Source organism: Chiloscyllium plagiosum, unplaced genomic scaffold (assembly GCF_037043375.1).
Source record: "Chiloscyllium plagiosum isolate Xiang-an unplaced genomic scaffold, Cpla_swu_hap1 HiC_scaffold_7, whole genome shotgun sequence".
NCBI classification, from domain to species: domain Eukaryota; kingdom Metazoa; phylum Chordata; class Chondrichthyes; order Orectolobiformes; family Hemiscylliidae; genus Chiloscyllium; species Chiloscyllium plagiosum.
This window is the reverse complement of record NW_028270145.1, coordinates 106,986,621-107,005,254: the sequence shown is the minus strand read 5'-3', so window position 1 is coordinate 107,005,254 and position 18,634 is coordinate 106,986,621. Positions and strand designations below refer to the sequence as shown.

General features: G+C 42.6%; 1 protein-coding gene across 1 annotated transcript in view; it reads right to left on the bottom strand.

Annotated features, from left to right (window-relative positions):
- Nucleotides 1-13,221: 13,221 nt before the first annotated feature.
- Nucleotides 13,222-18,634, bottom strand: part of sec22a (SEC22 homolog A, vesicle trafficking protein) — a 67,915-nt gene continuing 62,502 nt past the window's right edge. Inside the window, exons 6-7 of the mRNA XM_043694261.2 lie at nt 16,661-16,726; nt 13,222-14,894 (exon numbers count right to left, since the gene is read on the bottom strand). Coding sequence (XP_043550196.1) covers nt 14,694-14,894; nt 16,661-16,726 — 267 coding nt within the window. The 3' untranslated portion in view covers nt 13,222-14,693. The remainder of the gene's footprint in view (nt 14,895-16,660; nt 16,727-18,634) is intronic.

Sequence of the window (18,634 nt, the reverse complement as noted above, 5' to 3'; positions counted from 1 at the left end):
TATTGCCTCACATGGAGATATCCTTTTTACATCTACTTTATCAATTCCCTTTAGCATCTTAAATACCTCAATTAGATATCTTCTTAATCTTCTAAACTCCAGTGAGTACAGGCCTAAATTACTCAATGTCTCCTCGTAAGACAAGCCCTTCATCTCTGGAATCAATCTAGTCAACCTCCTCTGAACTGCATACAATGTAATTACATCCGCCTTGAAACAAAGGGACCAAAATTGTTCACAATACCCCACGTGAAATCTCAGTAATGCCCTCATACAGTTGGTAACAACATTTCCTACTTTTATACTCTATTCCTTTAAATGCTAGCATTCCATTTCCCTTCCTTATTATCTGCTGTCCCTGTATATAATTTTCTGCAATTCAAGCACAAGGACATTCAGATCCCCATGCATCAAAGCACTCTGAAGTTTCTACCCATTTAGATAGTAAGTTGCCATTCTATTTCACCGACCAATGTAGGTAATGGCTAATGGCTTAGGGTCCTTCAATGCATTGATCTCTGTAGATCTAATTTATAAAGGTTTGGTGGATTGGCCGTGCTAAGTTGCACATAGTGTTCACAGATATGGTCAAAAATCAAATGACACCAGATTATAGTCCAACAGGTTTATTTGAAATTTCAAGCTTTCAGAGCTCCGCTCTTTCCTCAGGACTGCAATGATAGAGAGGTATAAGACACAGTATTTACACAGATTTGATGTCTGTGTCTATATGTGTGATTTTCTTGGAGATTCTCTCTACTTTGAGCCTCTTATACTTGGACTATAACTTGGTGTCATTTGATTTCTGACCTTGTCCACCCCAGTCCCAATCTGGCATCTCCACATCATGGCTATGATCAACACCATGAACCGCTGGCTCAAAGTAGAGAGGATCTCCAAAAAAATTGCACAACATCAAATTTGCATAAATACTGTGTCTTATACCTCTCTATCATACCACACCTGAGGTACAAGCTGAGCTCTGAAAGCTTGCAATTTCAAACGAACCTGCTGGACTATAACCTGGTATTGTTTGATTTTTGACCTTGTTCAGCCCCCAGTCCAACTCTGGCATCTCCACATCACATATGTAGGGATGTGCAGGTTAGGTGGATTAGCTGTGGAAAATGCAAGGTTTCAGGGATGAGGTAAGGGCGTAGGTCTGGGTGGGATGCTCTTTAGAGAGTCAGTGTGGATTTGATGGGCCAGTTGGTCTGCTTCCTCACTATCAGGAGTATATGATTCTAAAAAGCCATACATCCAACATAAATAAATATGAAATAGGAAGAGTAGGAGGTCATTTCTGTCAATTATACCAATCAATAAGATTGGCTAACCTTCCACCACAATTACTCATCCTGACTTTATCCTTGCTTGTCTCAGCCTTAAATATACCCAATGAGTGAACATTCGTAGTCCTTTGGTGTAGAGAATTATAAATACACACCACTAGCTTTCTGGAGTGCAATTGATTCTCAGATTGGTGACAACCTGCAGTTTAGAACAAATCAAAAGGCTGTTGTCAGATAGCTTTACAACCTAAAGGCACTGATGTCAGCTTATGTCAGAAGAGTTTTAAATCCAGCTTCTTCAGAATTTACACCATTTTCAAGTTGTGAAAACATATACGTTGTACATGTTTTGCAACACAGTAAATGTCAGTTTTTCCCAATTTATATTCCAAAAATATATCCCTTGAATAGTTATAGAAGAAAGTGAGGATTGCAGATGCTGGAGATCAGAGTCGAGAGTGTTGTGCTGGAAAAGCGCAGCAGGTCAGGCAGCATCCAAAGGGCAGGAGAATCGACGTTTCAAGCATCATTCCTGATGAAAGGCTTATATCCGAAACGTTGATTCTCCTGCTCCTCAGATGCTGCCTGACCAGCTGTGCTTTTCCAACAGCACACTCTCGACTTGAACAGTTATAGTCAACCTTCCTGGTTTAAAATTTAAACAAAGTTTGACAGTTAATTGTCACAAGTCACACAACCTTGGTGATCGTCCAACAGATTTACTTAAAATCACAAGCTTTTGGAGCACTGCTGCTTTGTCAGGTGAAGTCAATTAATTGTCTGTCATCATTAATTAATTCCATCTGCATAGGAACACCTCTACCAATCAGCACTCTCCTCTCACACAGTATAAATGTTTCTTTCCCATTACTTTGGTAATTCTTACAAATTTCCACAATGAATGCAAGATAATAAATTTCAACAAAATCTGTTTTTAACAATATGAAAAGTTCTGTGCTACCAAACCACCATTCAATTTCCTTTAAAAACGTTTATTTTTATCTTTTAGTATCATTTACAAATTGTTGTGTGTTAATTCCGTTCTCGTTCATTGCTTCCTTACTTTGACTCATTATCCTATGCTTTATCTTAGCGTACATGCATGTTCATTGTAGCCATTGTCACAGAATCATTTTAGTGTTTTGGTGCAAGAAGAGGCCATTCAGCCCATTGTGCCTGCACCCACTCTCCAAATTAGTATATTTACTAAGTGCCATTCCCTTGCTTTTCCTTTGCACATTATTTCCATTTAAATAACCACCCAATTTCCTCTTCCATAACTCAGTTAAACCTGCCATGCTTCTATCCAGACTTGAGTCAGTCACGTGAAGAAATTATTTGCGTATTGCAAATGTTTCTTTTGCAGCTTACTTTAAAAACTGTGCTCTCTTGTTCTCAATACTTTTCCCAAGTTCTCCCGACTTAGTCCATCCAGTCCCCTCATGATTTTGAAGCCCTCTGTCAGATTTCCTCTTGGCTTTCTCCTCTCCAAGGATAACACTCCTAACCTCTTCGAACTGTCATCACCACTTTCTCAGAGCCTACCCACCGATCCCTCAAGAAAGTAAAACCTACAATTCTTTTTTGGTTGGGAACAGAGTATTGTGCACTTCCAATATCTTTACAGTAATTACTTTCATCATTCAAAATATTTCCTTTCTACATGAAATGCTTACTATAATCTTCAGCCATAGTATGAAACTAGACACTTACGATTAGCCCTGGACATGCTTGAATTGTGATTTTCTGTGCTCATTGCTAAATCCTACAAACTGTCGCAAACTAGAAGAGCTCTTTTTGTCACATTTTTTGATTGTGGAAATTCACCAAGTTTTTTTTTAGTTAGCACTTTACAAACCCATGATTGCTACCATCTAGAAGGACAAGTCACCAGGTTACAGTCCAACAGGTTTATTTGAAATCACAAGCTTTCAGAGTGCTGCTCCTTCGTCAGCTCACTAAACCTGTTGGACTATAACCTGGTGTCGTGTGACCTCTCACCTTGTCCACTCCAATTCAACACCGACACCTCCTCATCACAGCAGATATATGGGAACACCACCACCTGCAAGTTCCCCTCCAAGTTTCTCACTATCCTGACTTTGAAGTATATTGCTATTCCTCCAGTATTCCAGATCCAAATCCTGGAACTCTCTCCCATCAGCACTTTCTGTCTAACACAGCAAATAGTGGTTCAAGAAGTACACTTTCTCAAGATAACTAAGATTGGGCTATAAATGCTGACTCAGCCAGTGGGAGTTACAACACCTGAAAAAAAAAACAAAATGTAAGTTTTATGAGAGAATGTATAATGGTTATGTTTTATGAAATTGTTGCAAGAAAGCAAATTGGAACATATGTCAAAAATGCTCAGTAAATCGAGCATCAATTTCAACGAGACCTGTAGGAACTGAAGAGAGAAATTAGTAAGTAAAACAGTGCACAACAGTGGCAAATATTTTACCATGAAATGGTGAAAGTAATAGCATTGCTGTAACTAATATAGCAGAAGTTGAAATTTATAGAGTCATAGAGATTTACAGCACGGAAACAGACCCTTCGGTCCAACTTGTCCATGCCGACCAGATATCCCAACTAATCTAGTCCCACTTGCCAACACACGGCCCATATCCCTCCAAACCCTTCCTATTCATATACCCATCCAGATGCCTTTTAAATGTTGCAATTGTACCAGCCTCCACCACTTCCTTCAGCAGCTCATTCCATACGCGTACCACCTTCTGCATGAAATAGTTGCCCCTTAGGTCTCTTTTATATCTTTCCCCCTCACCCTAAACCTATGCCCTCTCGTTCTGGACTCTACCACCCCAGGGAAAAGACCTTGTCTATTTACCCTATCCGTGCCCCTCAGGGAAAACCGTCCCAGCTTATTCAATCTCTCCCTATAGCTCAAACCCTCCAACCCTGGCAACATCCTTGTAAGTTTTCTCTGAACCCTTTCAAGGTTCACAATATCCATCTAATAGGAAGGAGACCAGGATTGCATGCAATATTCCAAAAGTGGCCTAACCAATGTCTGGTTCTGCCGTTTACTGTATAATTTCCATCTGTACTTGACTTTCCGAAGTGCATCACCTCACATTTGTCCGGATTAAACTCCATCAGTCATTTTACGATCATATCTCTGAATGATCTATATCCTGGTGTATCCTCTAACAATCCTCCTCACTATCTGCAACTCCACCAATCTTTGTATCGTCCACAAACTTAATAATGTATCTCCCAAATCATTTATGTAGATCAGGAACCGCAGAGGTCCCAGCAATGATACCTGTGAAACACCACTAGTCACAACCCTCCAATCCAAGAAGCAGCCTTCCACCACTACCCTCTGTCTCTCATGACTAAGTCAGTTCTATATCCTTCTTGCCAGCTCACCCCAATACCATGTGACTTCACCTTTTGCACCAGTTTGCAACAACAGACCTTATCAAAAGCTTTACTGAAGTCCATGCAGATAATATCAACCGCTTTTCCCTCATCAATCATCTTCGTCACCTCCTCAAAAAACTCTAACAAATTAGTGAGGCACAACCTCCCCCTCACAAAACCATGGTATCACTAATCAGTCCATTTGCTTCTGAATGATATAGACCTTGTCCCTGAGAATCTTTTCCAATAATTTCCCTACCACCGTTATGTAATTTTCAGGATTATCCCTGTTACCCTCCTTGGGACAATGGGACAACTTTGTCTATTCTTCAGACCTCTGGGACCCCATCTGTGGCCAAAGAAGATATCTGTCAATACTCCAGTAATTTGTTCTCTTGCCTCCCTCAATATTCTGGGATAGATCCCATAAGGATCTGGGGAATTATCTACCTTAATACTTTTTAATGCAGAATATCTGTTCATTTTTAAAAGCACCTTGGCTCAGAAGTTCAACACTCCATTCTGAGGTTGTCCTTCATCAATTCCTTATCTTTGGTGAACACTGACACAAAGTATTCATTTAGGACCTCACCAATCTCTCTGGATCCACACATACATTCCCTCCTTTGTCCTTGACTGTGCCAACCCTTTCCCTGGCTATCCTCTTACTTTTTATATATATAATATATATAGTTAATGACTTTCATGACCTCTTTTAGCCTTTCTAATTCCTTGTTTAAGTTCTTTCCTACTTTCCCTGTGTACTCCAAGGGTTTTGTCAGTTCACATCCTCCTAAACCTTAAGTGTGCTTTTCCTTTTCCTTTTTGACCAAGGTCATAATATCTCGGGTCATCCAAAATCCACATAACTTCCCATTCCTATCCTTCATTCTTGCAGGAACGTGCCGTTCCTGAACTCTTATCCAACTGCCACTTGAAATACTCCCACATATCCAATGTGGATTTACCCTCAAAGAGCTGCCTCCAATCAACATTTTCCAGTTCCTGCCTAATATTGTTGTCATTCGCCTTCCCCCAATTTAACACCTTTACCAGAGGACTGCTGTTATCCCAAAACTCACAGTGTTATGGTCACTACTCCCAAAATGCTCCCCCATTAAATCTTCACTCATCCGGCTGAGCTTATTTCCCAAAACCAGGTGCAGTATTACCTCTTTCCTGGTTGGACTGTTCACATATTGTGTCAAGAAACCTTTCTGAATGGTCCTTAGAAATTTTGCCCCATCCAAGCCCCGAGCACATAGTGAGTCCCAGTCGATATAGGGGAAGTTTAAATCACCCACCACAACAACCCTGCTGTTTTTACATCTTGCTAAAATCTGTCTACATATTCTCTCCTCTATCTTCCGATGGCTGTGGGGAAGACTGTAGTATCCCCCCAACATGAGTCCTCTGATGTTATCTCCCTCAGTACGGCTGTGAGATACCCCTTTACCAGTAATGCAACTCCCCCACCCCTTTTACCTCCCTTTCTATCACACCTGAAACATGTAACTTCTGGGACATTCAGCTGTCAGTCCTGACCCTCTTTCAGCTAAGTCTCTGTAATCACAATAGTGTCATAGTTCCAAGTACTAACCAACGCTGAGTTCATCTACCTTGACAATTTTACTTCTTGCATTGAAACACATGCATTTCAGACCACCTCCCCTGTTCTTTTTAGCAGCATTTCCTTGCCTGTTTTTAGTCATATTTGGAGGAGATAGTCAGGACTGCAGATGCTGGAGATTCAGAGTTGGAAAGTGTGGTGCTGGAAAAGCACAGCAAGTCAGGCAGCATCCGAGGAGCAGGAGAATCAATGTTTTGGCCATAAGCCCTTCATCAGGCATGGTGCTTAAAAGTTCTGCCCCAACCAAGCCGCTAGCATATAATCAGTCCCAGTTCCTGATGAAGGACTTATCCCAAAACATTGTCTCACCTGCTCATTGGATGTTGCCCGACTGGTTGTGCTTTTCCAGCGCCACATTTTTCAACTGAGAGTCACGTTTTCCTCATTTCTACTCTCCTTCAATTTCCTGCCTTATCCTCTGACCATCCTTCTGCCACACTAGTTTTAAACCCTCCCCAACCAATCTACTACGTATCCCCCAGTCTCGGTCCTGCCCACGTGTAACCTATCCATTTTGTACAGATCCTACCTCCCCCAGAACCAGTCCCAATGCTCCATGAATCTGAAACACGTCCCCTCACACCATCTTTTCAGCCCCATGTTCATCTCTCACAACTCTCTGTGTAAAGAACCCGCCTCTGACATCCCCTCTATGTTTCAACTTTCTTCCTGGTTCTCTATATTCTGCTTTTAGGACCTCAACACTTTTTAAAAAAATGTATGTCGATAGTAGCATTCTGACCAATAAAAGAAAGCATAAAAGAAAGAGACTCCACTTTCAAGGAGCTATGAACCTGCACTCCAAGGTCTCTTTGTTCAGCAACACTCCCTAGGATGTGTTGCTGCCATGAATTGTATAAGTCCTGCTAAGATGTGCTTTCCCCAAAATGCAGCACCTCGCATTTATCTGAATTAAACTCCATCTGCCACTTCTCAGCCCATTGGCCCATCTGGTGGAACGAGCTGCCAGAGGAAGTGGTGGAGGCTGGTACAATTGCAACATTTAAGAGGCATTTGGATGGGTATATGAATAGGAAGGGTTTGGAGGGATATGGGCTGGGTGCTGGCAGGTGGGACTAGATTGGGTTGGGATATCTGGTCGGCCTGGACCGAAGGGTCTGTTTCCGTGCTGTACATCTCTATGACTCTATGTATGAGCCACAAGTGTGCAACATCTCTCTCTTTCTCTCTCCATAGATGCTGCTGGTCTTGAGTATTTCTTGAACATTCAATACTGTTTCAGATTTCCATAATCCACAGTATTTTGCATTTATTTTATTACATTTCAGTACGTTGAGGTTCATTCAACGATTTGGTACTGGTGTTTGGGTTAATTTATTTTAAATTATTTGATGTAAAGTTTGTTGTGCTTCTGTTTGCATTCATGGCATTTCAGACTTGATTCAAACTAGATGACAAATGAAACCTTGCAAGAAAATATGCTATCTACATCATTTAAATGTGACATTTTAGCCAAGCTGATGTACACAGTGAAACTCCCTTCTCTCTTCCCAAAGATACTGGGGAGTATGGAGCCAGCTTATAGACGAGCCATGACCTCACTGAAAGACAGAAGAGGTTCAAAAGGCTAACGAGCCTCCTCCTGGTTGAATAACTTCCACCAGGATTTCATTTCTTAAAATGTAATTGTGGAAAGTCACCTCATTGGCCTCTTTTAATCGTCCCTAATTACCATGATTTGATTGGCCCAAAGGACACTTTAAGAGGGCAGTTAGGAGTTCTGCTTTTTATTCATTCATGGGATACGGGCATTGAATATTGCTAAGGCAGCTTTCTTCCCTCACTCTCTGTCTTTAATTACCCTGAATGTAGTGGTGGTGTGATGCCTTCATGAATTGCTGCAGTCCTTCCTGTGTAGATACACACACAGCACTGTTAGGGAGTTTCAGGATTTTGACCCAGCAACACAAATTACAATTATATGTCAGGATGGTGTGTGGCTTGGAAGAGAACCTGCAAGATGCTCCCATGCATCCTTCTAGTTGGTAGAGGTCACAGGTTTGTAAGGTGCTGACAGAAGACCCTCAGTGAGTGACTGCAGTGCATCTCAGAGATGGTGCACTACCATTGTGCACCTTTGGTGAAGGGAGTGAATATTCAACTTGGTGAATGGAATGACAATAAAGTGGGTTGCTATGTCTTGCATGGAGTCAAGCTTTGTGCGTTGTTGCTGCTGCACTTATCCAAGCAAGTGGGGAAGTATTCCATCACACTCCTGACTTGTGCCTTGTAGATGGTAGACAGGCTTTGTGGACTCAGGTACTGAGTTACTCACTGCAGGATTCCCAGTCGCTGATTTCCTTTTGTAGCCACAGTACTTATATGGCTGGTCCAGTTCAGTTTCTAGTCAATGGTAACCCCAGCATATTGGTTGTTTGGGGAACTCGGCAATGGTAATGCCATTGAATGTCAATGGAAGACAATAAACTATATTCTCTTCTTTGCTTCTGTGTTTAAATTGTTTCTTTTTAAAATGGATATCATTGCCAGACTCAAAATGGCCACATGATCAAATCAGTGAAGATTCGGACGTCCCTGCATTGTGTCGATAATTCGGCTAAAGTGAGTCAGTGAAGTTGGAGATGATTCATCTGCCTCCAGCCATAGAAAAATATCAAAGGCTATTATACTAAAACCTGTAAAACTTCCATCCGATCATTAGACAATTAGCAATGGTCACTATTAGCTTTTTCATTCCAGATTTTCTTGAATTCAGATTTCACCATCTTTCATGACAGCATTCAAACTCATGTCTGATAGCATGAGTCTGAGGCTCTGTATTACTATTCCAGAGACATTTGTTAGAGCCCTCACTGATGTTTTCATTGTTTTCTTTTACAAATATTTGGAGTTATGAATCAGAGTTGATGATGACTTTTGGACTGTGGGTGGCAGCTTGTGTTAGCAAAAGACAAACTTGGGAGGCCAGGCTAGAAAGCTGTTTGCATGTTGGTTCTTGATCTAAGTGCTCCATTTAAGTAATCTGGCCAGTTCTGTTATTTTCCTTTTATTTATCCCATAACTGTGTTTGTCTGCTTGCCTTTTGAGTGAATGGAGCTGAAAACAATGGTTATTGGGTTCAAGGAGAAAGTCAGAGCTGAAAATGTGTTGCTGGAAAAGTACAGTAGGTCAGGCAGCATCCAAGGAACAGGAGAATCGACGTTTCGGGCATAAGCCCTTCTTCAGGAATGAGGAAGGCTAAGCAGGCTAAGATAAAAGGTAGGGAGGAGGCTCTTGGGGGAGGGGCGTTGGAAATGCGATAGGTGGAAGGAGGTCAAGGTGAGGGTGATAGGCCAGAGTGGGGTGGGGGCAGAGAGGTCAGGAAGAAGAGTGCAGGTTAGGAAGGCGGTGCTGAGTTCGAGGGATTTGACTGAGACAAGGTGGGGGGAGGGGAAATGAGGAAACTGGAGAAATCTGAGTTCATCCCTTGTGGTTGGAGGGTTCCCAGGCAGAAGATGAGGCGCTCTTCCTCCAACCGTCGTGTTGCTATGGTCTGGCGACGGAGGAGTCCAAGGACCTGCATGTCCTTGGTGGAGTGGGAGGGGGAGTTAAAGTGTTGAGCCACGGGGTGGTTGGGTTGGTTGGTCCGGGTGTCCCAGAGGTGTTCTCTGAAACATTCTGCAAGTAGGCGGCCTGTCTCCCCAATATAGAGGCGGCCACATCGGGTGCAGCGGATGCAATAGATGATGTGGGTGGAGGTGCAGGTGAATTTGTGGCGGATATGGAAGTGTCCCTTGGGGCCTTGGAGGGAAGTAAGGGGGGAGGTGTGGGCGCAAGTTTTGCATTTCTTGCGGTTGCAGGGGAAGGTGCTGGGAGTGGAGGTTGGATTGGTGGGGGGTGTGGACCTGACGAGGGAATCACGGAGGGAGTGGTCTTTTCGGAAAGCTGATAGGGGAGGGGAGGGGAGGGAAATATATCCCTGGTAGTGGGGTTCGTTTGGAGGTGGCGGAAATGATGGCGGATGATACGCTGTATATGGAGGTTGGTGGGGTGGTAGGTGAGGACCAGTGGGGTTCTGTCCTGGTGGCAGTTGGAGGGGCGGGGCTCAAGGGCAGAGGAGTGGGAAGTGGAGGAGATGTGGTGGAGGGCATCATCGATCACGTCTGGGGGGAAATTGCGGTCTTTGAAGGAGGCCATCTGGGTTGTACGGTATTGGAACTGGTCCTCCTGGGAGCAGATGCTGCGGAGACGAAGGAATTGAGAATATGGGATGGCGTTTTTACAGGGGGTAGGGTGGGAGGAGGTGTAGTCGAGGTAGCTGTGGGAGTCGGTCGGTTTATAGCAAATGTCCGTGTTGATTCGGTCACCCGAGTTAGAAATGGAAAGGTCTCGGAAGGGGAGGGAGGAGTCTGAGAGGTCGGGGTGGAAGGTGTTGGTAAAGTGGATGAACTGTTCAACCTCCTCGTGGGAGCACGAGGCAGCACCGATACAGTCATCGATGTAGCAGAGGAAAAGGTGCGGGGTGGTGCCAGTGTAGCTGCGGAAGATGGACTGTTCCAGGTATTCCCCTTCAACCGACACCCTCTTTTGACTGACTGAACTGGTCCTCACCCTGAACAACTTCTCTTTCCAATCCTCCCACTTCCTCCAAACCAAAGGAGTAACCATGGGCACCCGCATGGGCCCCAGCTATGCCTGCCTCTTCGTAGGATATGTGAAACAGTCCATCTTCCACAGCTACACTATTCCATATCCGCCACAAATTCACCTGCACCTTCATACACATCATTTATTGCATCCGCTGCACCCGATGTGGCCTCCTCTATATTGGGGAGACAGGCCGCCTACTTGCGGAACATTTCAGAGAACACCTCTGGGACACCCGGACCAACCACCCTGTGGCTCAGCACTTCAACTCCCCCTCCCACTCAGCAAGGACATGCAGGTCCTTGGACTCCTCCATCGCCAGACCATAGCAACACGATGGTTGGAGGAAGAGCACCTCATTTTCCGCCTAGGAGCCCTTCAACCACAAGGGTTGAACTCAGATTTCTCCAGTTTCCTCATTTCCCCTCCCCCTACCTTGTCTCAGTCAAATCCCTCGAACTCAGCACCGCCTTCCTAACCTGCAATCTTCTTCCTGACCTCTCCGCCCCCACCCCATTCTGGCCTATCACCCTCACCTTGACCTCCTTCCACCTATCGCATTTCCAACGCTCCTCCCCCACGTCCCTCCTCCTTACCTTTTATCTTAGCCTGCTGGACACACTTTCCTCATTCCTGAAGAAGGGCTTATGCCCGAAACGTCGATTCTCCTGTTCCTTGGATGCTGCCTGACCTGCTGCACTTTTCCAGCAACACATTTTCAGCTTATTGGGTTCAAATCTTGTTTAATTTTACTTTGCTAAATTTACTGTATTGCTAAGAATTGCTAACTCTTTTGTTCAGCTACAGACCTAATGTCTAGAATTATTATTCAGAATCCAGGATTTAGTTATACAGGCATAGTTACCCTATACCTGTAACCCCATATTTGGTTAATGGTCGATATGGTTAATCCACCTAACCTGCACATCCCTGGACACAATGGCGTAATTTAGCAAGGCTAATCCACCTAACCTGCACATCTTTTGAACGGTGGGGGCATCCAGCAGAAACCCACACAGACATCGGGTAGCATGGTGGCTCAGTGGTTAGCATTGCTGCCTCACAGCACCAGAGACCAGGGTTTGATTCCAACTTTGGGTGACTGCCTGTTTGGAGCTTGTACATTCCCAGTCTCAGTGTGGGCTCCTTCTGGGTGCTCCGGTTTCCTCCCACAGTCCAAAGATGTACAGGCTAGGTAGGTGAGTCATGGGAAAATGCAGAGTTACAGGGATAGGCTGGGATACCTTAACAGGGTTGGTGAGACTTGATGGGCCAAATGGCCTGCTTCCACACTGTAGTGCTATGATTCTGCAATGGGGAGAACCTGCAAACTCCAACCATATGGCCACAGTGACTGGAATCGAACCTGGGTCCCTGGTTCTGTGAGGTAGTAATGCTATAACCACTGTGCCATGTTCCCTCTGTAGGAAGGCTGAGTGTCACTATGCCATACACATTACCATTACATCATCGTCTCCCCCATTGCTATGATGTGAACTCTCTTACTCTCCAAAGGATATTAGTGAATCAGGTGGACTTTTACAACAATCAGGAATATTTGCCATGGCCATCATTATTGTCTAGTTTTCAATATCAGATTCATCAATTAAATGTAAATCCCACAGAGGCTATGGCAGGATTGTCAATCCAGAAGCCCAGCTAATGTTCTTGGGAGCTGGTTTCAAATTCCAAATGGCAGATGGTAGAATTGGAATTCAAAAAAGAACATGGAATTCAGAATCTACTGATGAACATGAAACCATTGTCAGAAAAACCCACCTGGTTCAGTAATGTCGTTCAGGGAAGGGCGTTTGTCGTCCTTATCTGGTCTGGCTTATGTGTGACTCCAGACCCACAGCAATGTGGTTGACTTTTAACTGTCCTCTGGGTAATTAGGGATAGGCAATAAATGCTGGCCTAGCCCTTGATACCCACATCCTATGAATGAATTTTAAAAAATAACCTATCTTCCAAGGGTGGGATTTAAACCTATACCTCTGCATATCCTAGACCTCTGGATTACTAGTCAAGTGACATTACCACTACACCATACAGTACTAAATCACTCATTGTCATGGGATGTCCTGATTAATGACTGCTTACTTATGTTAACCAATTTTTTTTTTTACAATTTTATTTACAAGTTACTTCTACCACCAAAGTGGCTGTTGCATCAACACACTGCCTTTTGTAATTTGGGGCTGTGGGGAAATGAGCCATGCCTTCCAACAACAAACGGGGGCAAAAAAATTCTAGAAAGAGCACAAATCAATAGAGCCTGAAATTGCATCCAAAGGCTTAGGAAATAACTACTTGTTTCAATCTTTCATTGGCAAGCTTTGACAGTCATTATGAAAGGTTACAGGCCTGAAATGTTAACTCTGTTTCTGACCCCACAACTGCTGAAATCCTGCAGAGTATTTCCAGCAACATTCTAATTTTATTTAGGATACAGATATAGGTGCTGCGTTGTTCTGTTTTTTTGGGTGTATAACAGCTATTTACCATACGGCAGGCTTTATCAAATATACAAGTTGACTTCAGTGCATTTTTTTTTACTGGAGAAACATTTGGGATTACTAGTTTCTCTAAATATATATCTTACATATTTTATTTCTTACCAATTTTCTACAAAAGTTTGGAACATGTTCACGCACTGTATATAGACATTAGCACATATGATACCTTTCCCAAATCAGCCCACGTCTTTCCCACTTCTATGAAAATCTGATTGGAAATTTATCTAGAACCCGACAGGTAATAGAGGCACAATGTGCTGGAGTGGGAAGGGACTGTGCTGTGGGCTGGGACACAGCAGGTTCATTTCAGCCGATTGCTCACAAATTTAAAACCTTGAACTCAAAAAGGCAAGTCCTGAAACAAAGGCTAGATTCTTCACTAGTGCGTGTCAATGCAAATTAAAAACTATAAGGTGCAATAAGCACTTGTCTTCAGCCTCCTATACTGGCACAGGCAAGGAGGTCGGACAGTGGGTCCACATGACTGTGGATACAGGAACATTCAGGAAGGGTCAGAACTAAAGAAAGCAAGTTAAAAAAAAGGAGGAATGGACTTGATAGTTCACTGGAAGTGGTAGTGGTTGAAGAATTAATAGTAGCTGGGAAATGCTAAGGTAAGCTTGGGGACCTATTATGAGCACCCAAGGGAAAAGATACCTCACCAGAGACTCAGCACTCTCAGATGGTGCTGCAGTTTCTCGGTATGTGTTAGCATCTCTGGCCCAGGCCACACCTAATGCAATACTTGCAGGACCTTCTCGCGCGCTCTCTCACACAAACAAAATGGCTGCTTAATTAAGGGTGATTAAGGTTAAGGTAACAAAGGTGCCAGGGCCAACAGAGCCATACCCCTGATAACTGTCTTCTGTAGAGAAAAATAGAATCAAAATAAATTTCAGTATAAAAAGGGCAAGGCTCACAGTAGTTCTTTGTTTGGACTGAATTAACATAATATCCACGGTTTTCTAGCTTCATGCTGGAACAGGTGACGTTTTATACATGTATTGCAGCAGTGGGACATGAATGGGCTGGCAGCACAAATGCATCCTCAATTTTGATTTGTAGCGCTCAGTTTCAGAATGGCAGCATTTGGTCACAATGCTTTGAAGAACTCTAACACAATTTTCCCCCATTTGGCTCATTTCTCATCCTTTTGTTTTGCAAAAAGCTAATTATTTGTTCCACACCACCATGTGCTTCCTGCAGAATTACAAATCTCTCGAAACAGCTGCTTTCCACAGTCACAGATTGTCACACGTTGTAGTCTGGTGCCTTTCCCTGTGGCTGCCTCAACCGTGTCTGCAGAGTAGCAAATGCAGCAACTGTGACATGAAAGAGAATTTGCCAGGTATTGCGGAGTTCATGCAGGTACAGATTGCATAGGCAGACCAAGCCGAACATCAGAAAAGATTTCAAGTTCCTACGTCCGCTGTAACATGCTAGCAGGTAACACTGAAAACAAGAAATCAAAGATTAAAGAGAATTTCTTTTGAAGATTTAATTCAAAGACAATAAACCTGGAGTAATAGCAGACCTCATCCCTATGACATCAACAGGGCTTTCACCAGTAACAAACAGCATTTTTCCAGCTGAGAAAAATGACCAACCTATTTAAAACACAACTCTAAACAAGGGTGAAATTATTTCAAAAATTAGACACTTAAGTCACAGTGAGAGACTGAAGTAGCTGAGCATGCTTACACTAGAGAAAAGACACTGAGGCTTTATTTAAGCTTTTCAAGACTCTAATGGATTAAGATAAACAACTGAAAAAATGTTTGATGTAACTGCAAATTCTAAGGAGAGGCAGCGGGTCAGGTTCAGAAGGGGGTAGGTAAATAGACTTCAGATAGTATAATCTCACAAAGGATCAATCATTTGCAAGATCAGCTGCATGACAACTTTTAGTCAGATTTTCCACATGGGCCAAGTTGGACAGAAGGTGAAACATTAGGTTTTTTCTGCGCATACACATACTTAGTTGAACACAGGTATGTATTCTGATGCACGTTTCTCTAGTGTATGGCTGAATCTCAATATTCAGCACCATTTCCACTATATTATTTAGTGTTATGTTGAATAACAAAGTTACAATTCAAAAGAAATCAAAACCTTCCTAAAACTCCTTCTAGAATGCATTTGAATCCTGGCTTAACCAAGTCTTCATCTCTGCCACACCTTCACATCAATTTGAGACACAGAACATATCCAACCACCCAATGAAACCATAAGGCCATAATAAAATCATTAGATATCGGAGCAGAATTTGGCCATTCAGCAGTGGCCGATATGTTTCTGAATCCCATTTTTCTCCCTTCTCTGCATTACCTTTGATCGCCTTACTAATCAAGAACTTACCCATGGAGAAGGAACTTACCTATCTCTATCTTAAAAGACAATCAATCAGACATGCCAGAGTTCGACAGGAACCTGCCTGGTATAATTTATTGCAGGAACCAGGAAGTATCACAAGGGAAAGGAAAGAAAATCTGCTTGGAAACTGGCTGCTGTGCTCATCCACCAACAATGGGTGCACCACAGAAGCAGTTCATTGGCTCTTACGAACTCTGGGACACCGAGGGTGAGAAAGGTGTTAACATATCCCATTTTGCTTCCGAGTTGTACTACTCCTGTGCAACAAAGTTCAATTTAGGTGACAATAGCAAAATCTTGGAAGAAGTGACCAAGGGTATTAAAGATAGTAGTTGGAAATATACATTCCAGATTACAATAAGTGATCTAATAATATCAACCCTCTGGGCATTTTAATCTTATCCTTCCAAAGCAAAATCCTTATTCTTTTCTTCATTGTAACATCTGGTTGGTCAGAAAGACCCTACATTATCTATTCTTTTTGACAACATGCCCAATCTCTTGATTGTCCTTTGTGTGAAGAAATATTTTGAAACGACACCTTCCCTCCATCACACTGAACTTAACCTGATGCAGCTGGAATTGATATTTACTTTCTGTAAGACATTGACTCTCTCATTTAACTGTGTCAGGTCCATGCAAAACATATTTTTCATGGCTACAGGCAAGAATGATAACAAGAACTTAATGGTATTTAATAAAACAGACATTCTAGCCAAGGGGATTTCTCAGCAGCTTGGCTCAAAGTCTCAAACATAAGGACATGCTTCCACATGCATTAGACACCTGGCTGCCCCCAAAGAAGAGAAAGCTCGCCTGAAATTGTTCAGTAACAGGGAACTTACCTGATACAAACATGCAGCAGTACCGATGAAAAAGACAGCAATGTTGTTGAATTCCTCCTCATCATCCTGTTTAAAAATAATTGTTATTCAAAGCATGAAGGAACAAACATAAAAAGGCACAAAAGATGATATTCTATGCTAAAAACTGCAATGTCCACATCACAGATTCTTGCCATTGCTGAGCAGTCAGGCAGCACAGTCAATGTCATTGCTCAGATTAATGAGCTTTCTTTGTTTACATTTCTTTACAAGTCAAACTAAACTAAACAGTGACTTGAGAGACATAGATAACAGTCGTCAAAATTAATTATATATCACCGAGAAATTGTTTAAATTAAAAGAGAAGGTAAATGAAGGGAACGAGACATGTCACTTTACCCAGCACTTCAGTTTGAATCTGGTTAGAGTCATAGAGACATACAGCACAGAAACAAACTCTTTGGTCCAATTTGTCCATGCAACTTAGATATCTTAAATTAATTTAGACCTATTTGCCAACATTTGGCCTATATCTCTCTAAACCCTTCCTATTCACATACCAGGTGCCTTTTAAATGTTGCAATTGTACCAGCCTCCACCACCTCCTCTGGCAGCTCATTCCATACATGCATCACTCTGTGTGAAAAAGTGGTCACTTTGATCCCTTTTAAATCTTTTCCCTCTCACTTTAAATCTACGCTTTCTAGTTTTGGTTCCCCCCACCCTGGGGAAAAGACCTGAATTATTCAACCTCTCCATGCCCCTCATGATTTCATAAAGCTCAATAAGGTCATGCCTCAACCTCCAATGCTCCAGAGAGAATAGCCCCAGCCTGTTCAGCCTCTCATTATGGCTCAAACCCTCCAACCCTGGCAACATCCTTGTAAATATTTTTTGAACTCTTTCAAGTTTAACAACGTTTTTCCTAACCAGATTGATGGAATGAAAACAGTCTCTCAATTGATTTCAAGGAAATATGAAGTACCTTGATCTTTCCCACTTGGCATGCACTCCAACACAATTAAATATCCATAGTTTCTAAACAGACTGGAAAGGCTGCAGGCACATTGGTGTGAGAAGCAGGAAAGTCACACTTTTGCGGTAAGTTTCTAAAGCTAGGAGTGGAGCAGAGACTCTCTGAAACTGCCTTTGTCATAACTTGATTGCCCAATGCTTGGGACTGACACTGGGAGTGCTGTTTGCAAAAACAAAACCCACAAGCAATCAAAAATGGGAACAAACCAAATGGATCAGTCCGATCTTCATCGATAATCTTTAAATAGTTTTTTTTCTGTCATCAGCTATTGCACATGAAGCCACACAGAGGGTCTGGGCTAGAATACTAGACTTGAGTTTGTGGGAGTGGGTTAACTACAATTGATTTTGATGGCCTTGAGCCACTGAAGCAAAGAATTTAGTCAAGATTCCTGCTTCTGATCGACTTTAAGTGATCACTCCTGTCACACTTGTGCAAACAGGATCAGGTTCGACACTACCTCTTCCACAATCAGCCCACACTCAATGTTTAGATTTGCACTCGGGAAAGCAGCCACGTGGATGCAGTCACAAGTGCGAGTGAGGTGCCGGGGAACTCTATCTTGGCCAGGAATAAGTGGGTAAAACAAACCATCTGAAGCAACAAATATTGAGCACATAGCTTGTAATTCCAGTAGAGGGCCATATAAGACTGCAGCCTGCCTCATGTCAAATCACCATTTACCTGCTCAAAAGTCTTGAAATGTAGTGACTGAGTGACTATAACATGATACATTATAGTGAATTAGTCTTAAAGAATTGATCTGGTTTCTAAATAATCCTTTTAAATTCCAACACAGCAGAAAGGATTACTTGCAGCTTCTGAAGACTGTAATTGCGCAAACTATAAGATCATATATTTGCATTAAAATACAAGTGTAAGAACCAACATTAAAACCTAGCATTTACAAAGACCGAGAGATCAGTGTATAAAGAAAAGTCCATTGGCTTTTCATAATT